This window comes from Telmatherina bonti (assembly GCF_933228915.1).
Source record: "Telmatherina bonti genome assembly, chromosome: 4".
NCBI lineage: Eukaryota > Metazoa > Chordata > Actinopteri > Atheriniformes > Telmatherinidae > Telmatherina > Telmatherina bonti.
In genome coordinates this window covers 21,423,727-21,445,145 of record NC_136622.1, presented here as the reverse complement: position 1 = coordinate 21,445,145, position 21,419 = coordinate 21,423,727, and the positions used below count along the sequence as shown (strand labels likewise).

Sequence of the window (21,419 nt, the reverse complement as noted above, 5' to 3'; positions counted from 1 at the left end):
ATCTAATTTATTCAAACATATTGATTCATAAGGAAAATTGAAAATAGTTCTCATTTGACACAACTAATCTATGAGTGGAGTCCCTCAGATGTAACGTAAATTAATTTTTACAGCGTGGCTACATTCTTATTTCACTTTTATTCAGCGCCAGAACACTTTTTCAATTTCTGAAAATACAGACATATTAAAACTATTAAAAATAAGAGATGTACTCTGTTTTTGATAAAGCTGTTTGTACAGCTTTATCAAAAACACAGTTTTTTTTAAATTTCCCTTTGAATTTGATTAAATAAAAAACAAAAAAACATCAATGCATGCCTAAGCTGTGTGTGTAGGATCACTGTAATGCATTTGCCGCCATTTCTGAGCAAAATTCAACATACTTGTTTGTTTTTGAGATAATAATTTGTCATTGTTTATTTAGGAACATATGCCCGTTTAGAGAGTGCAAACTATAACAGACTGAATAAAGACAGTTTATACTCATTAATAAGTTGTGCATGAAAGAAATTTTAAGCAAAAATACAAAAGTTAGAGTACTGATTCAGGTGAATGACACATTTTATTGGGAAATAGATAGCTGCAACCTGATTCTTATGGGTAGCCAGCAGGAAAGAAACATGATGTCGTAGTAATAGTATAGGTAACATGGAAATAGCACTTATAAAACAAATGGGAATAACCTTTTTGTCTGTCAGGTGATTTATACCACACACTGAGCGTATGAATTCAGCACAACATTAGCATGTTAAACCCATTACCTTACTGCAACTGTGTCCTCCTGCTGTATGCTTCAAGCTGGAAATGAACGAATTTACAGTGACTATTGTGGGTGGGTTGGCTGCACCCATGACAGCCCAGGAGAAGGAGGAGGAAGTATTTTTTAAAATATATAAAATAGTGTCTGAAAAAAAATCATGCATGCCAAATAGAATAAATTGAGAGCTGTACCTCACATCAAAGGCTCACCTCCACTTTCCAACCTGTGGGGAAACGAACCCATCATCAAAAGGACTAATTTTGTGTTTCACTTGTTTCTGCAGCTCTGAATTCAGAGCAGTGATTTAATGGGAAGAGGTATAGTTTTGTTCTTCACTCAGTTGGTGCAAAAAGCAAGTTTTCTGTTAATTTATATGTGACTTTTGAGTAAAGACAGCCTGTTTCAGTTGTACAGAGCTGCTCTTTAATCCGATGGCAACTGAATGAGTTGTGGTCATGTCTTAATGACCCTTGTGGTTATTTTTGTCTCAACATTTTGCAACAGTGATCTTAGCCATAAAATCCACCATTGATTATTATATCTGATGTAGTGCAAATCTGAAGAGAGTGGCACTTTATCAGAACAAACATTTATTAAGAAATATTTAGAATTTCTTCACATACATTCATTTTAGGCCATGATATTTATTATTTGAATATATTGTTTATTTGTACTGTGATGGACTGATAACCTGTCCAGGGGGTACCCTACCTCTCACCCAATGTTTGGTGGACTAGGCTCCAGCTTCACTGGGACTCTATTTGGACTAAGCCAGGGGCCCCAAATTCTGGTCGTCGTGAGCTACCATCCTGCAGGTTTTTATTGTTTCCCCGCTGTAACACACCTGAACCAAATCAATGGCAGGTGAAGAAGATGACAACAAGTTGTTGGAAAACCTTTTATTTGAATCAAGTGGGTTGTATCAGGGAAACACAAAAACTGGTCAAGAAAATGAATAAGTGAACATTTATTTATACTCAGGTAGATAACTGGTTCTACAATACAACTTACTGGGGGAGTCCACTGAAAGGCACATTAGATTTGGAGACGATAAAGATTGTTGAGATTTGCACATGAACAAAGAACATGTGGATGATAAATAAGATTTTCATTTTGTTAGTGTTGAGGTCACAATAAAAACAAAATGGAAGCAACAACTGCGGTATTGTGGATAGTTTTTAAAGTACTAAAATCAGTAACATATTGTTGGTTTTGGTCACATTTCATCCAGTCACTGCTACTGTTTTAGTAACTGGGACATGGCTTTTCTTCTCACAAGGTCCCTCATTAGTGTTTGTGGTATGATGCTTCGCTTTGTCCCACAGGAAAGGTCACTGCCACTAGATCACTGTTCCTGTGGGAAGGAGTACAGTTAAAGGGAATGTAATATCACTATTTAAGTTCTATGAAGTAAGTAATGAATCCTGAATATAGAAATGCTTTGACAAGGTAATATGATGATTATATTTGGCCATTAGCTCCACTATTCCTTGGTCAGTGTATTGTCCTATACAGTGTATATAGTTAAAGATAAATGTTTTAATTAGTGAGTAGGATATGTTTTATAGTCCAACACAGCCTGCACCACTGTAAAATGTTTCAAAGTAAAAAGCCAGGCAGAAACTAAATGAGCCTAAGGGTGGATCTTGGAAATTAGAAAGTAGAAGAAGAATAAAATGAAAGTTTAGTAAAAATAATACAATTTTTGCTGAATATTTCTTTGTGTGACAGTGTAACATGTCTGATATCAACAGAAGAAGCTGAATATTGTCTTTATATATATAAAGAAAACATTAACTGTCAAGCAGTATATGATTTAAAAGTTAAACACAGGATGCATATAACACTTTATGCAGCAACAACACTAATTAAAGAATTTTTAATCAAAGCTATGACTTGCATATTGTCTAATTGCTTTAAATTCATACTAAGCTAAAGCTGCGTCTGTTTTTAGTAATCTGGTCAGGTCCTTATTAACTCAGGTTTACCCACAAAAGAGCTGAAGCACAGTCTGACTATTCCTGAATATATCGATCTTTTGTGCTTTATTGACCTTTATGACCTCAAAAGCGTGAAAACCTGCTCACCAGCTCCTTGTGAAGTTGCTAAGCAGCTTGTTGCATTACTCTAGCAAGATGATAGTTTCTATGTTGACCTTTAAAAACAGCCTGGTTTAAAAAACAATCGCATCGTAAATGACTGAAATATTGTGAAAGATAAACAATGTCATGATAGCAACACTTTAAACTACTTTGTTAGTTCACCCAAAGGGAATCACTTGTCTCCTTTCTACTTCAGAAACTCCGTTCTTATTAAGTTGTTGGTTAATGTTCTTGGCTGACTGACTCCGGGCTTCGCAGCAGCACTTCATCTGAGATGAAATGAACTGCAGATTTAAATAATGAGTGGGAGTGGAAGGAGTTCTTTTTTCTTTTTTTTGCTGAAACTAAAGATCCCTAATCGGAGCAGTCTTGACAGTGTAAATATAGATATGGAAGCAGGAACAGTGTTTTCTTATGTTCGCTTGCTCTGTTTAACTGGGAGGTGAAGCGTTTTAGACAGCTTACAGTAATCAACATCCTCTGCCTCAAGACATCACACACAATTAAAGCATTTTGCCGCCTCCCTAAATACCAATTTGGGCTTGAAGGCTGTGCAGTAACAAGGGTCCCTCTGTAATAATGTGGAAAACCTAAGCAAAGCTGTTTGTGCAAGAAAGCTTTTCTACCCTGAAAAACTGGGGATTTATTAGGTTATGTAAATAACAAAAATGCTCAGTAAACCTTTTTTAAACTTGACTTTCCTGCAAGTTAAGTTGACTTGGTAGTTTGTTTATAACCTTGACATGATAGAAAATCAGAATATCCATTCTTTGTTCTGCCATAAAATAGTCTATTTAATATATACAGCAGTTGGTAAGAGTATTGCTTATAAAAGATTTTTATATTTTTATACAAATCTGCAAGTAAGCCTAGCTAATTTTTTTAGCACTGAAGAGCAGAACGTGTTTGTTTCTGTCATGACCAGATGTATTATCTGCTGGAAAGGTCAGAGAGCAAACCTGAAACGAAGTGAATTATTGCTGTGCTGGCCCATTTGAAAATGTCTGTGCTGCTAATTTTCATAGCAGCTGGAAAAAATCTGGTCAGGGTGAAACAGCACAACATTAATTCATTTGCCTGTGCCCAGCACTGGGGCACGAGTGTGACTCGTCATAAGTGACAAGGGAGAGGAAAATCAGTTGTTTGTTGATATCAACCACCTGCAGTGGGAAACTGGGATAGAATACAGTTCACCTCCTAAGATGACACCAGAGCATCTCTATTGGCCTCTAAGAGACAGATGCAGCCTTCTTGCCAGAGGGAAGCTGAAATGGACTTGATATGTGGTGAAGCGGTATCTCTTCTTGGCAGGGCAGAACGCAGGGGTTGGAGTGAATTCACCACTGTGGCCGAGCAGTTTTTGCATTTAGATGGGAAAATGTCCCTCTGATTAAAATCTTTTTTTAAATTTTCTCTTTCACTGTCAAAACAAGTGATTTCTGGCTTGCAGGTGGTTGATGAAAGCCTCATTTATTTAGAATCCCCAGAAATCAAACGCTGTTGCAATAATTAAAGTTGCAATGAAATTTATGTAATCAAAATGTCAACGCCAGTCAGAACACACACTTAATATCAAATATATTTGTAATTTACTAGGATGCTATATTTAATGTTCATTACCACATGCACTGCTTTTTTGTGACTGAAGATGTGGTAGTGATCATTATCCATTAGTAGCAACCAGTGAACAATTCTCAATAGGTCACAGAGTTGCTCCATGAATGATCATGCTGGTGTTCAACATGTAAACTTCTGTCCTGACTTGAACCTTGTCTCCATGGAGCAAACACTTTCTTTACTTGTTGTGTTTTTCTTTCCATCTGACATTTTTTACACTTCACTTTCTTGCCCTGTTTACCTTTGTGCTCATTTGCACAAAGATTCAAAGAGCTTCACACAGTTTGCCTTTAGTCATCTTTTTGAAACACAAGCTGCAACTCCAGTATGAGGCAGCTCTCTGTCTCTCTCTGAGGACTTGCATATGTATTCTGGTGTCATTTACAATTTGTTAGTGCACTTTTCATCCTCCTTTTTCTTTTTCATTTTTAAATCCCAGAGAGGTGATGGATTATGAATGCTTATCAGAGTATGTAAATCAAGGGGATTAGTGGTATAATCTCATTTAAACCCACATAGAGTTTTGGCAACCTTGTCTAATTCTGTCAGCAATGATCAGCCCACTGCCCCAAACATTTACAGAGGCACAAAGCCAGGTTATCTGTCTGCCATCCTCCCTCTTGCTCTTTGACTCAACTCAGGCCATAAAGATTTGTCAGTTTGTCGGTTGTCACTTTCATTACATTCACTGACCTCCTCCTGAGTCACGGATTTCATTTGTGTAATAAAGCCTTTTTTTTCCTTCTCCCTCTAAAATAATATCTAATACTGGTTCATCTCCATTTGACTATGAAATTGCAAAATATTGTGTTTTTTTTTTTTCAAGCATGATAACGTTGCAGTCATTTCACTTCTTAGGAAAATAGGATCAGCCCTGCAAAAACTGCAGTATTAAAAAAAAAACCACTTCCTATTGTGCTCTCACTTGTGTTGTTGAGAAGATAACCTGCCCTTGCTCTCGTATGCTTGACACGTTCTTGCGTTGTTAAATATCAAGACCATTCCTCATCCTAATGACCTAATGTGAACTGCATCAACAATGGATTTTCTCCCTTTTTGGACTTTAATCTCACCCACCTCCATCTGCTTCAGCTCCCCACTGACAGGTAATGAAGAACACAGGCTCAGTGAGTCACAATTTCACAACAGCAACTAGCTTTAGATGGGAAATTTTCCAAGCCATACATTGCCTGTAAATGTTTCTAATGTAAAATGTCATGCGCTATAATCTTTTATTCTTGTTCTCTTCTGTTGCAAAAACAGAGAACAATTGTTCTCATTCTTGTCTGCAGAACAGCAGAATCAAAATCTCTTGCCAAGTAATTGTAGTGATGCTGAAGTATGCTGCTTGATCTCTTTCCATTCAGTTGATCAAACAGTGGATCTGTCAAGGCAGCTGTGGCTAACTCTGCTTCAGTCTGAACGAAGAATATGACAGCAGTTTTTCCCTTCACTTCTTTCTCAGTTAAGAAAGCCACTTTTCTCCCAGGTCCTGTTGCGGTTATGTTTCAGTTTGTTTATTAACTTATGAAGTTTTATTTGACCGTTAGTGTTTCTCTTCAGGAGAGCTAATGGCAAACCAACTCTGTAAATAAAATACTTTTTTTAAGGCTACATCAGCAAACATGAAGCATTGGATTGGTCATGATGACCATATGGCACAGTGTCTTCTGGGTGCCAACAGGTATTTGCAAGTGACTATATTATTAAGCTATCTGAATGGTGTTTAAAAATCCTGGCTCTATAGCATATGCCATCACTTATCAGCTACATTGCTGTGATACAGGAAGACATTTATTGTATGGTATTGTAGTGACTCTTATATATATATTCATGCATAATTCACCATGCAGTAATTAAAAGTATGTTCTTGGTTGCTCAGGAGTCCTGGACCAGCTTTTGATCTGCGGAGGACGCTGTCCCTTTAAAGACGGGGTTTCCAGGGGTTTTGGGTAAAACAGGAGCTGCGCCATGTTTTTTTGCTCTCTTGAGTGTTAGACCTTTAATAAACGACACGCTGTTGCGTGATCAAAGTGAGAAATTGCTTCTTCATCTGTTGCAATTTCCACACTATCAAGTTAATGTCTGATTGAGAGTACAGAAGCCATGGCAGATAGAAAACTGTCAACATGTTGCTTTAAAAAAACATTCAGTCACTCCAAAACTCCTCTTAACTATATGCATTTAACTCTGAATTTAAAAATCTCTATTAACTATGTCATTCCTACAATATATGGCACTATTATGCTGTAGCTTGTCCAAACTCACATCCAGAAAACACAATAAAATAAAATAAAATAAAATAAAATAAAATAAAATAAAATAAAATAAAATAAAATAAAATAAAATAAAATAAAATAAAATAAAATAAATCTGTGAGTTTTTTTTCACTGCTGCTTAGCAGAAGATTGGGCGGCTGTAGCTGTGCCTATCAGAGTGTGTTGTATGAGTTAATGGGTGAATGTGACAAGTAGTGTAAAGCACTTTGAGTGGTCTGCATGACTAGAAAAGCACTATATAAGTACAAGTCCGTTTACCCCACTGTGCTACATCATGAAACAGAATAAAACTGCATGACTGGTCATTGAAATATTAAAATGTCAGAGTGTCACACACATTTACATGACCAGCTGGATCATTTCAGTTCTTCTTAGGGACTCTAAACAAGGTGCAATTACAGGAAAAAGGACCTCTCCCTGGCACATTTAAAAATATTTCACCATCTATGAAAATATGTCTCGATGAAAGCTGAGAGAATGGTGCCTCTTTATGCAAAACACTGCATATTACATAAATCAAATTTCAGTAAAAAAAAAGACTGAATAGTAAAAGGAAGGCATGCACATTTCAGCTTACCAGATGTACCATAATAGGCAGAAACTGTATTTATCCATTCAGCACATGTCCACACTTCACATTAACAAGTAACTGTCAGTGAAAATGCCATAGTTGTGCTCAATAATGCACGACTAATTTAAGACCATTGGGTTTTTGGTACCTGCGCTCTTATCAGGAGCACTGATTAGAGCAGAGTGATGCATCTGGGGTATATATTTCACCAATCACTGGGTCTTATAGCAGTTTGATGGGATTGTCAGCCATTGCTACAACCTCAGAAGATAATTTGACCTGGGGAGTTCACATGGTTTATGGGCTATTGGTGAACATTTTATCAGCTCTTTCACAAGCTAACAAACTACAAAGCAGCAGCTGGGAGTACAACATCAATAATTCAAGGACAGTTAATTCACCTTGAAACTAATCGCTCCCTGAGAGATTAGACAGACCCTGAGAATGAAGTGTGCCTGCCATCTGATGACAAAGACATAATTTTACATGTTGCTTCATTAAATGATACAGCAGTTACAGTTAAATGCTTTGGGAGGTACATTTGCTTTTCTGGAGCATTTCACTAAATATATAACTTGCCTGTGAAACACCTCAAACTGCTGGGCTTTAAAATAATGCAAACGTTTTCTGCACAGGAAGAAAAGAGAGAAGCATACTGCGTCTCTTAATGGGTTTTCTAGAAAAATGAAAATGGTTGGAAGTTCAGTTATTGCAGGTTTGTGCGTCAAATTGACTTTGTTAATAATGAAAGCTTCAGACTCCCTCTGGTTCAGTACAGAATCCAGTATTAATGACAGTCAGATCAGCTGTCACAGCTTGATGAGGATCTGCAGTAAGTTTGACCTCCTAATGACTGGACTCAAGCTAAGGCCACAGCAGGACACACGTGTAATTTCCTTCTTTATTCAAAAAGATGACAGGAGTGTCAGCAGCTGGAGTGCTACTGTGTGATTGGAAAATTGAAATTCATTTTGTTCTGTAAAGGCTGGAATGGGCTCTGCCTGCTTTTCACAGCTACAGTGAAGATAAGATATGACTTTATTTTCCCCCCACATGACAGCAGACAAAGGCAGTCAAGAATAGTATTAATAAAAGGAGAGATGAGGCTAAATACACATAAACATGTTCAGATAAACTTTAAATAAGAGATTACAAACATTCCCAACATAGGTCAGACACAATATGTTGACTTGTATACAGATTTGATCTGTAACTGCACTACACACACAGGTTTGTGGATATAAATTAAAAGAACAAAAAATATTGCATTGAGATGGTGAAGAAATCACAGCAGTGGGTTTCTTGTATCACAATTGCTGTAAGGATGAATGAGTGGCAGCACTGCCTCTGTCACTGTGGGTGAATCAGTCTGCAGTGTAAAGGAAGCGTTCAGACCCGTTCAGACACTTCACAATCTTATGCAGGGTGTGAGCGACACTACACAACTGATGCTACCTTGGTAGCTTCATCCTCTCCTGCACCAATGGAATTCCAGTGGAGTTTAGAGAGTGGTCCAGTCAGAAGTTGGCACCACAGACTAACTTTTCTTTTGTCCATCAACAACCACACAGACTCCACAGAGTATAAACAGACTGCTACTAGCACAATGTCAAAGAATATTTTAAGCAGTGATCTCCCCACATCAAAGAACACCTGCCATTTTATCAAGTTGAAGCAACTTTAGCATTTCTTCTGCTGTATATCAGTGTTGGTGTGCAAGTCCAAGTATTAGTGAGGTGAACACTCAGGTACTTGTACTCCCCAATCATTTAAGCATCCAGTCCCTGGATGTTTACGGCTCTGGAATGGTTTCCTGTGGATATCTTGCACCATGTCCTCATCTCTTTTGTCTTGTTGGTGGATGACTGAAATTGATGATATTCCATGTAGGAAAATCTAATTTTTTCCACCTAAAAACAAACAAACAACAAAACAGCCAAACATTCAAAGCAGAACATTTTCTTGTGGGGAAATGTCAGAGGATTGACAAAGAAAATAAAAGTGAGCTTTCTAGAAACCAGCACCATCTCACTTTTGATGTAATAAATCTCAATTATTTAATAAGTTCAGCAGTAAACAAACCTGGAAAATTTGATCATACATTTTTTGTGTTTTAGGGGTTTATTCCTACGTTGATCTAAAGAAAGAGGAAGCATTTGAGCATAATTTCTTTTTAATTCACTTAAGCTTGGAAAAGAAATCAAGCTCATTAAAGTTCAATATGAAAAAAAAGAAATAAAATAGATCAATGAGTTATATAAAACCTCAGGAACAATACAGCCATTTGTTATCCTTTCATACAGAATTATAGTAAAAACACTGCTTCTAACTAATTGTTAAGAAGCTGACGAAAATAAATAAATACATAAAAAATGAGCCAATGACAAAGTTTAGCTTGGACAGTCTGCTGCTCACTGAGGTGACTTATTGGCACTATAAAGAACAATACAGTGCTTCTGAAACCCAAGCTACTAAATGTATTATTATTCATTGGGCCACTGTGACAGTTTTTATTGCAAAAGTGAATGATGTCTATTTTCACAGTGGCATACCTGGGAAGACGTGTGGAACCATTATTCTGTCTGCTGAGGAGCTGGGAAACTGCAGAGTAAGTCCAAAAAGTTTCACTCAGTTTTTTCCTTAATTTGACTTTAACTATCTTTTTCTTTTCAGACAATGGTATATTAAAGTTTAATTGTTTGAAACTAGTGCACAATGCATGCTTAACAATACTCACAAGCCTGCTGAGGTGAATTAGGAGGTTTAGTACCCTTGCCATCAGTGAGATTTATTCTCTCATAAATGTCCCCATTAAATGGGGACATTTATTTAACAGGATACACAATGTTACCATGCAAATGTGTTTGTCATTTGGAAGTTGTTTATATAGTGAATATTCTATGTGGTAAAATGATTATTTAATGAGACCACCTTTATTCAAATCACTAAATCAGGCATTTGCCTCAATGTGTGGTGTGTTAATCCATGATTCTGCATTAATAACTTGTGTCCACTAATGCTCATTGGCCTCCCCTCCAAAAACCACACAGCTAAATGAAGATAGTAAATAATTACAGAACAGAGCTGCCAGTGAAAGAGTAGAGACTTTACTAGCTAGACTTTAGTAGCTTCGCTACAATGTTGTTATTTGTATGTATATATATATATATATATATATATATATATATATATATATATATATATATATATATATATATATATATATATTTTTTTTTTTTTTTTTTATTTTTTTTTTTTATTTTTTTTTTATTTTATTTTTTTTATTTATTTATTTATTTATTTATTTATTTATTTATTTTTTTTTTCTCTAAGGTTTAGGTTAATTGGTCACTCTAAATTGCCCATAGGAGTGAGTGTGAGCGTGAGTGGTTGTTAGTCTCTGTGTGGCCCTGCGATGGACTGGCGAGCTGTCCAGGTTGTACCCTGCCTGTCGCCCAAAAGCCAGCTGGGATAGGCTCCAGCTTCCCCGTGACCCTGAATTGGATTAAGCGGTTCAGAAAATGAATGAATGAATGAATATATATATATATATATATATATATATAAATAAAACTTCTCTTTCACCCACCCCTCCCATCTCCTCAGGGTAGGGTGGGTGGCTGTTCATCTCTTGGGTTCTCTACCAGAGTCCTGGGAGCATGAGGGTCCCACGGAGTATCTTAGCTGTTCCTAGGACTGTGCTTTTCTGGACAGAGTTGTCTGATGTCTCTTGGAGCCACTTCTCCAGTGTGGGGGACACGGCCACCAATGCTCTGATCACTATGGGTACTACTGTTGCTCTCACCCTCCAGGCCTTCTCCAGTTCTTCCTTCAGTCCTTGGTATCTCACCAGTTTCTCATGCTCCCCTATTCCTGATATTTCCATTATTGGGGATGGATACATCGATCACTATGGCTTTCCTCTGCTGCTTATCCATGATCACTATGTGTTGGTTGGCCACCACCATTTCATCTGTCTGGATCTGGAGGTCCCAGATGATCTTAGCCCTCTCATTCTCCACCACCTTGGGGGGAGTTTCTCACTGGGGTTCCAGTCCATATTCTGCACAGATGTTCCTGTACACTATGCCAGCTACTTGGTTATGATGCTCCATGTATTCTTTGCCTTCCAGTATCTTGCACCCTGCTGTGAGGTGCTGGATTGTTTCAGGGGTTCCTTTGCACAGTCTGCACCTGGGATCCTGTCTGGTATGGTAGATCTGGGCCTCGATTTCTCTGGTGCTCAGGGCCTGCTCCTGTGCTGCCATGACCAGTGCCTCTGTGCTGTCCTTCAGTTCAGCCCACTCCAGCCATTGATAGGACTTGTTTATATCTGCCACTTTGTTGATCTGCCCGTGGTACATCCCATGCAGGAGCTTTTCCTTCCATGATGGTTCTTCCATCTCTTGTTCCTCCAGACTCCATTGTCTGAGACATTCACTAAGTGCTTCATCCCTCAGTGCCCTCTTCCTGATGTATTCGTGGAGCTTGGATGTTTAATCTTTGATAGTGGCCTTGATACTCACTAGTCCTCGGCCCCCTTCTTTGCACTTAGTGTATAGTGGCTGGACACTGGACTTGGAGTGGAACCCTCCATGCATGGTGAGCAGCTTCCGTGTTTTGACATCCATGGTCTGAGCTTCCTCCTTTGGCCAGCTTATTATTCCAGCAGGGTATCTGATCACTGGCAGGGCAGAACTGTTAATTGCCCAGATCTTGTTCTTGTCATTGAGCTGACTTCTCAGTACTTGCCTCACTCATTGCAGGTATTTAGCTGTGGCAGCTTTGGTTGTGGCTTCTTCACGGTTGCCATTCACCTGTGGTATGCCCAGATACTTGTAGCTTTCTTCCACATCTGTTGTCCTGCCCTCTAGGAGTGCAATGCCCTACATGTGGATTACTTTCCCTCTCCCTGATATCATTCGCTCACATTTCTCCAGTCCAAATGACATTCCGATGTCCCTGCTGTAACTCCAAGTCAACCACACTTCTGTGAAATCGAACTGTCCACTTAGGAAGCAGCACTGATTGACAATCAGTTTCACATGCTGTTGTGCAAATGGAATAGACAACAGGTGGAAATTATAGGCAATTGGCAAGACACACCCAATAAAGGAGTGGTTCTGCAGGTGGTGACCACAAACCACTTCTCAGTTTCGATGCTTTCTGGCTGATGTTTTGGTCACTTTTGAATGCAGGCAGTGCTTTCACTCGAGTGGTAGCATGAGACGGATAATGAAACTGCTATGATAATTGTTACTGACTCTGCCCTGCTAGCTTATGACTGTGTCAGTGCTCATTAAAGTGCTGCTGTGAGTCATCAGGTATAATGCACATACGATGATGGGAGTAAGTTCCATTAGTGTGAAAAACCCCTTCAAGCCACTATTTAGTTATAGATATATGCAAATGTTTATTACTGTAAATAACTGTTTTCCTTTCACAACAGTCAATTGGAGATAAAAAGACATGTCACTTCAGATCTTTTCTGTTCACATAGAATTTAATCCTGATTGGCAATATCTTAGTCTTGAGAAGAACTGAAAAATGAAAGAATGGAAAGATTAGTGGATGGCTGCAAAAAAGCCTGCTGTCAGCACAAGTCTTACATCAATGAATTTTACTGCTACCATCTGTTTGAATGGTGTTTATACTGTTATTCACCTGTGACCAATAAATAAAGGACTACAGAGTTCCTGCTTTGCCTCAGGTAAACACTGCAACTCCTGCTTTGGGAAAAGGAGACCAGCAGAGCAGGAATTGACAGGGAAAGTTCTGCAGGGTTGGCTCTCACCTTTGGGGTGGATTTGCCAGGTATCATTAGACAGAGCAACAGCCTCTGCATGGATCAAAGACTTCTTGGCTGTCGTTTTCGCTGGCACATATGACAGCATCTGGCCCTACTTCCTACTGATCTTCCTACAGCTTTGATTTGAATCTAAGTAAACTATTTGCATATGACAGCTGTAAACCAAAATGTTCGTCTGCCTATGAAATAATAAGAGTTAGAGCACTATCAAGTCAAAGTAAGGGTCACAATAACAAATGTGCTCCAAAGAACTATATCTGCACATTGTGTCTTCTACCCTTAGAAGGTGAACATTTGATTCCGTTTTTAGTTGTAAATTATTACTTTTTTCTTGAAAGTTTTTTCCTTGAATAGTTGATTCTTACATTGATAGAGATCCAGCCTTCAGGCTTTCAGTGAAAATATGCAAACAGAGGAATAAATGGGATGATGCACAAAGCCTCTAACGGGGCTGTGTTAATGTCTGGCTAATATCATCCCTACACATGATTTATTTTGTGAATCACTATATTCTGAGATCCTGAGGATGTTAGAAGGGCTTATGTAACATAAATTCAGATATTGTCTGGCTTGCTTTGTGTCCCTTTGAAAGAACAGTCCCACTTTGTGAAAGTGACTGTGTGCACTGCTCTGCCACTTATTCCATGCATCGTGGTAGCCCGGAGAAAGAGGCAGACTGCATGCAGTATTCCCCTGCTGCTGCTGCTGAATCTCAGTAGCTGAAATTAACATTCTGCCTTTTCCTCAGTTAATGAGAGAACACTGCACAGCACAAAAGTGGGTTTATGTTATCTGTACCCAATGAAGGCTTTCTGTTTCAACATTTCTATTAGGTTGAGTGAAAAAACAAAGAAACAAACAAAAAAAAACCAACAGAAAAAAAAAAAAAAATCAAAGCTTTGATTACAAATGGCATAACAACTAAGTTAGATTATTTTTCACAGAGTGTTTCATGTGTTATTGTGTTATGAGGGCAATCATCCATGCTACAAATCTGTGTCCAAACCATAAAGTGATGTGAGGGGGATTAGTGAGAGGTAGGTCACAGCCAGGGTGTGCCTCACCGATGTGGGTCAAAGCAATCGATAGAGATCCTGCTCATCACGTGGCTGATTCAGATCAAATAGCTACACTTCAAAACCTAAAAGCCCAGGGACCCGCAGGGTAAAACGAGCTCCGCTTTTGCAGGGAAAGGCTTCAAACGTCTTCTTCTGTTTCTTTATCGCATATTGACAGATATGATAAGTAAATCTGGACTTGCATATGCAGCATGTTTCAAGGCTGAAAAGTTGTGCAAATGGCTCACACAGTGCTGAGATGACGACTTGGTTGGCAATGGAAAAAGCTGCAAAGATTTAGGCCATTATCTGTCCAGTGTATTTGCTGCACAGCCTTATTATCATGGAATCCAGACTAATACCTTGACCACAGGAGGTTGTTTGAAATTAAGAACATTAAGGGCTGCAGAGATTGTTGCTGATAACAACAGTACGTATTGAAATTCTGCCTAAATAAGGATAATTATAATAATACTAGTCTTTATATTGTATAATTAGCTACACTCAAAATCTCCACATCCTTTTTGCACATAACCCCCCCACTCTCATACTGCATGTGAGTAGTTTTGCAACTTATTATATTCAGCACAAATACAGTGTTTTCAATGCGGTCAATTAAATAAATGGTAATGAATACATTGTAGATTTTCAAAGCTAGTGCCCAGTGGTTGGTTTGCTCGCTCTTATTTAGATTTGGTCAATTTCTTTTGGGTACTTCTGTGCTCTAATATCTTGGGACATATAATGCATAAACAAAGAACGTGGAGGCAGAAACATGCAGTGCTATTCAAGGCAGTCCCATAAGGACCGCAGCCGTACTGATTTTCACTGTATCCCTACTTGAACGCACCTGACCCAAATTAAATGGGTCCGCCAGCCAATGAAGTTCTGTACAAAGACTCGTTCTTTTGAATCAGGTGTGTTGTTGCAGGTATATGTTGAAAAGCTACAGGGCTTGTAAAACCAAGTTGAATAGCTCTGACATATAATGTCCTTAACATTTTGTCTTTCTTTATAACTAATTCTTTTATTTCTTTTGTAGGATTACACCACCATGCAGTTCTGTGCCAACAAATTGGATAAAAAGGACTTCTTTGGAAAGTCAGACCCCTTCATGGTCTTCTATAGAAGTAATGAGGACGGCACGTGAGTTTGTCAAATGGTTATTTTATCAATGAACTTCTAAGTGTGTTTTAAGCCAGGTTGGTATGCGCAAAGATCAAAGAGGACACAAACCAAAATGGAGAGGGTTGGATAAAGAACCTTTCAGCTTGGCTGCCTATACATACATCTATAAAAATGTACAATAGAGGCCCAAAAGAATTTGCTTAGTTACTTAGCAACTCATGAGGAGCAAATCAATAGCTAATGATCCATTAATAATTACCTAAGTTTTACATTCCTGTGAAATTAAGTAACTTACCTAATAACTACAAATGATTACTTAGTGCTAAGTTATTTATAAAATGCCTAAAAGCTAATCAGGTATTGATTGCAAATTGATTTTTAAATGGGTACTGATTATTTAATGATTCCTTGTTGATGAGTATCTTACTAATTTTACCATGACTGATTTAGAGTAAATGAGCTGAGCAGCAGTACCAAACTCTAACAACTACTTTTTACTATTTGCTTGATCAACACTAGTTCTGTAGTACTTCATAAACATTTTGTAGCCCCTGAAGTAAAGTGAAACCTCAACTCAACATGTTGTCTGTTGTCCAGCTTCTTAACATGAAGCTCTCACTTTTTTGGCCAAAATCGATTTTTTTTTTTTTTTCAATTTTAAATGTTTATATGTTTAGATGTCAGATGGAGAAGAAGTTACTGCTTTGCTCCAGTAGTGGGTGAAATGTTTCTCGTTGACTGTCTAGTAACATGACGTTATGTTTCGTTTTGGAAAAATGTAAACAAAAGATAAAACCTCCACAATAACTATATGTGATGGTGGAGGTTTTTAAAGTATTCAAGTCAAAAGTTTGGACACATTTTGGATTTTTTTGCCTTGAAGGGAAAAGCAGAGCTGGACATGTCAAAAACTGTTCGTAAACTCCGTAATATACATGCCGCGTACTGGATCAGTACAGCACCCTGAGGTAAATGCAAAGCCAAATGTACCACAGCAGCAAGCTAACAGACACTCAAAACAGCACTTTTCTATGCAGTTCAAGCTTTTGAAACAAGAGTATGAGTTCAAACTGCTGGTTCAGGTATGTTGCTGCTGAATAAATAAAAAAAACTGACAGTTTTTTTTTTTTTTTGTTTGGAAAATCTGCCTTGTGATATAGTCTCTAAAGTTTCACATGGTCTGATGTTTAAAAATCAAACTAAAAATTGGCAATACTGAGTAATCGCAATTTAAATCGAATTGCCATCCAAAATATTAATTAAAAAAAAAAAATAAAAAAAAAGTTTAAAATTGAAATGAGGGAAAAGCATATTGTCCCGAGCCTTACTATTTAATGAAGAATTAGTAATTAGTTTGTAAGCAGAAAGTAATTATTTCATTATCATGAGGTATCTGATGTGACAGGATTACAAAGCTTATGTAATTACTATGTAATCATTAGCTCTCAATTTGTTTTTTATATCAGTTGCTGAGGAACTAAATAAATTTTGCGAGCTCTTATAATTCTACAGATACGTCTACGTATGATACCAAAGCAAAATTATTGTGGGAAGAATATTTATTGCTGAGTTAACTTTTGGAGATGCATATTTGAAAATGTCAAATTCTTGTTTATTGTCTGCTCCAGGTTCACCATTTGTCACAAGACTGAAGTGGTCAAAAACACACTAAATCCTGTATGGCAGCCCTTCTCCATTCCCGTCAGAGCACTCTGCAATGGAGACTATGAAAGGTAAGTTGAAAGACTATTCAGTGTTTTTTATACAGACATTACAATTTAATTTTACCGACTGGGTCATTCATCAAACTCAGGAAAAATGATTTGGTTCTTTTAGTTTAAATGATTTTCCAACAGATAATAATACAGGGTTTTATAGTAAATGCCATTTTTGCAAAAACTTCAAAATACTTATACAGTATTACAAGTATCCGATTGGCAGTGGCATCTTCTTTTTTATCCAACCCTTCAGACCATATGGTCTCCACATAAGCATACCGTAGTTTGGACAGGAATATGACGATAAACAACTACAGCATGAGGGAGAGAGAGAGTGTTTTTTATCATCATCCCATAGATGTTGACAGCTAGTTGAATTAAACAGTGCAGCCCCGCTTGATGGATGAGTGTGTGTCTGTGTGTGCAGATGAAGCGCACCGACCCGGACAGTCATAAGAGAAAAGATGTTAAACTTTGCCCTCCCCTCTACACTGGGTGTCAGCAAGGTTCCTTGCTGCAATCCTGTCTCTGCTCACCTGCCCAGAGAAGTTAATTGGGTCAGACAGATGGAGCAGAAACATGAAAGACACCTGATTCCCTTTGAGGATTTTGATGGCAGGAGAAATCCACAGAAATTTGGAGTCATGCCATTTTTTTTTCTCTTTTTAATTTTGACAGAAACTATTTTCAAGTAGATCCACAGCCATCTTAAATTCTCTTTAAAATGTTTTGCTCTTTGATGATTGAGTTTAGTTGCAATCCATGGTTTCACAGTAATTCATAATAGCTTTTCACTTTGCATACAAAGACGCATCTGTTGATTTTTACGTCACGTTTCCTTCTTACACTGTACACGTGTCTTCTATAATTCTACACCCAAAATTATGAGGAGGAGGAGGACAATAACTCTCGTGCTGGCTCATTGCCAACACATCTTTCATCTTTGAATCTGGTAAAACTCTTATAATTATCTAGTTTGCTTATTAAGTGAAATTACTTCCATTTTCAACCAAGCAAGCAGCATTGGAGTGAAACAGATTAGAATACTGATGAAAAACCTCAGGATATGTTGTAGAGCAGTAGTTAAAAATTTTTTTTTTGTTTTATTTTAATCAAAATAGTATCGAAAGTTTGTTTGCTTTGTCACATTGATTCAGAGTATCTGTTTGTGTCATTTGCTGTTTCAGTAATTAGAAGGTAACAACTGTTTTCAGCACAGATTTGCAACAGAATTTTTGTTAGATTTAGTTGCACACCACATATTTTCCACATGTAGGCTGTAAACAGATTGAGATCCTGTCAGGAGAGGAAGGCAAAGCCCACTGGTATTTGACTGACAGCAGCTGATGGGATGCTGGTGGTTTCAAAACACTACTTTTCCCCTCCTGTTGAGAAAACAAAACGAAACTCTTTCTTCTTTTGTAGACAATTTGTTCAAGTCATATATTTGCGAACTTTCACGTTTCCCCTCAGTTTTGGGGCTTTAAGAATATGCTTCTTCTCAAAAGCTGAATTTTTTGTTTTTGGCATGTGTTGTGAAAATATTGCACCCAAACTGAACAATTATTGCAGTGTCTTCTGTGAAACAATAACACTAAAAATTCCATTAACATCTTGGATAACAAACTCTCAAATATCAAACTCTTTTTTTTCCTCCTTTCTTTCTCTCTTTTTCTGTCTTTTTTACTTTCTGCAAAAAGAAAATAAAACTTAACTATTATATTCATTTAATATTTCTTTTTGTGTTACAAAAATGTAATTAAGTCTCACAAAGGTGAGCTAATACAGCCCATTATGTTCTGCAATGAAGACTGGAATTATGGAGTGGGAGTTGGCAACTAATTCCCAGGAGCTGTGAGGAGGTGATGAAATAAGAATCTAGTGCAAACTAGAACAGAACTTAGCTACTTTTCAGCCCCCCCTCGGTGCCTTTAAAAAAAGCAGCATGAAAGAAATCTAGCCACTTTTAGAACAACCCTTCGCTGCTTCATAAAGAAGAAAGCCACCAATGTTGCTGTGTGTTAGTTGCGTGTTTTAGTGAACATGTCCACACTCTCGCCGGCTTGTATGCACTCGCTTGCTTTACTGACTTTTTTCATCTTCTGAAAGCTAAAACAAAGAACATGTAAATGAAGTTAAAATACAGTGGATCAGTGCGCAGTGAGCTGCAGACGAGAAAATGAATTAAAAAAAAGTGCTGGAACCAAGCAGAATGCAAAGCAATTCCACATGATGTTATCCAGGGAGTTTTACCTCCACCAAGGAGTGTTTTTGCCTGCATTTATCTGTCTGTTTGTGCATGTTAGCAGCTTTAGGCAAAAACTACATTTGCAATTTTTTTTCTGAGAATGGATCGTGATCAAACTTTTATTTGCATTCAGTTTTGGGAGTGATCTGGAAGGAATTGTGGACAGAAGGATTTTTGGAAGAATCATCCACAATATGCGTCAAAATGAGCTATTTGGCGGGGTCTTTGCTCTCCGAGTGCTTTTTTAGTTTTTCTTTATTGGAGTAGCCACTTTACATTAACAATAACTGGCAACACTAGGCACAAACTTAGCACAAGCTAGGTGCAGAAAGAGTTGAAACTAGGTGCATATACATAGTTGGTGTCCGTAAGTTGCAGGCTCCCCCTCTGGCAAAGAGAAGTGCATTCTATCATTGCTAAAATGTGACAAATAGCAAAACAAAATAAACACATTATTCCAATATTTCCCGTTGCAGAAGATTCAGTATAACTCAGTGTTCTCTTACTGAAAATCCCTCCCCGGTTTTAACATGTACAGATAAATGGGCCCAGTATTAGACCTAGCCAATGCATAGTGGGGAAGATAGGGTAGTGTCATCTGCAGGTAAGTGGAGACATGGGCAACGTCTGATTAGCGTATTTATACATCCCCATTCAGGGGATTAATGGCTGCTGGAGTGAGACTTTAAATCTTTTTATTCACGGAGACTGGTATTGTTTTGTAATTAATCTTTTCTCACTGTCGAGTTTAAAACAGATAATAAATGTGTGCTGCCATTATTCAGTTGTAAGCTGTTTGTGTTGTTTATATTCAAAACACAGAGGAGACGAGCTTTGACTAATGTAATTCAGCTTTTAAACAATTAATGGGGTTTCATAGCTTGTATCATCTTGCATAATCATTTCAGAAATGCACTTTCGTCTCAAGGACAGCACAACTGCAACTCAAGTATTTCATAAAAGTGCTCACGCAATCTGTTTTGATGAATTTACAGGACTATAAAGGCTGAAGTATATGACTGGGACAGAGATGGGAGGTAATGGTGCTCACAGCACATTTATGGTTACAGACTGATTAAAAAGTAATTTATGGAGTTCTAGCCATGTCTTCTTTTTTCATCAGCATATAGTTTGAGTATTAGACTATTCTGCCAACACATTTACAATTTTACAGACTGATTATTATAGATAAATAAAGTTTACACATCATCATTATTGTAAGTTCACCTGTCATGTTGATTAATTTTGATTGTTTAGGAGTACCGTTTCTAAATAAAATTTGTGATGTACTTTTCTGCCTTCTTCCAATAGCCACGATTTCATTGGTGAATTTACCACCAGCTACAAAGAGCTGTGTAGGGGTCCAAGCCAGTTAAATGTGTATGAGGTGAGCGGAGATAATTACAATATTGTCTCTGTTTTTGTCTCTCAACAGACCAAAGTGTTGCACATTTGAATGATGCTGCTGTAAAATCCACATTGTTACGAGTGACTTTCAGGGCACAATGCAAACCTCACATTCCTGATGTTTTTATATGGATTGATGCATCTATTAGTTCAGCTGAACATTTTGTACATTTATTCTTTGTGCCTGTGTGCTGTGGCAAAAAAAAACACATCAAGCAAACCATGACTGAAAAATGTAATGTGCTCATTATCACAGTTATTATTCTGCTAAACACAGATTCAAGAGTTCTGTATCTTGAGAAATAATTTAAGTACAAGTAAGTACAGATCTTGTGAAATAACAGGAAACTGTTACGGTCTAGTTTATTTAAGATTTAAGATGCTCGCTGTTCATTTACAACAGCTGTAGCTGCAGCTGTCTTTACTTTACCTGTCAGTAAGAGCCTGAGAGGTCAGGTGGTGCAGCAGACCAGATGAGGAGTGGTGCCTCTGTGGCATGAATGCTAATAGAAAAACAGCAGATCTGCAACTGATTCCTGTCTTTTGTAGTATTTCAGAGCTCACATCAAGTATTGTTGCTGTCTTCTCATTATAGCACTTGTGAGATTACAGTAGCCTCAACTCATTCATGAACATTCATGGAGGAAACCAAAGAAAAGTAAAGGTAGTTAGAAGGGAAAAGATGGTGTGAAAGGTTAAGATGGAGAGAAGAGGCATGCAGA

At 37.7% G+C, this 21,419-nt stretch overlaps 1 protein-coding gene across 1 annotated transcript in view; it reads left to right on the top strand.

Moving 5' to 3' along the window:
• cpne5a (copine Va) overlaps positions 1–21,419 on the top strand; it is a gene marked incomplete at its 3' end in the record, with an annotated part of 75,149 nt that overhangs the window by 29,504 nt on the left and 24,226 nt on the right. Inside the window, exons 8-12 of the mRNA XM_079239558.1 lie at positions 9,874–9,937; positions 15,239–15,342; positions 16,953–17,057; positions 20,286–20,327; positions 20,602–20,677. Coding sequence (XP_079095684.1) covers positions 9,874–9,937; positions 15,239–15,342; positions 16,953–17,057; positions 20,286–20,327; positions 20,602–20,677 — 391 coding nt within the window. The remainder of the gene's footprint in view (positions 1–9,873; positions 9,938–15,238; positions 15,343–16,952; positions 17,058–20,285; positions 20,328–20,601; positions 20,678–21,419) is intronic.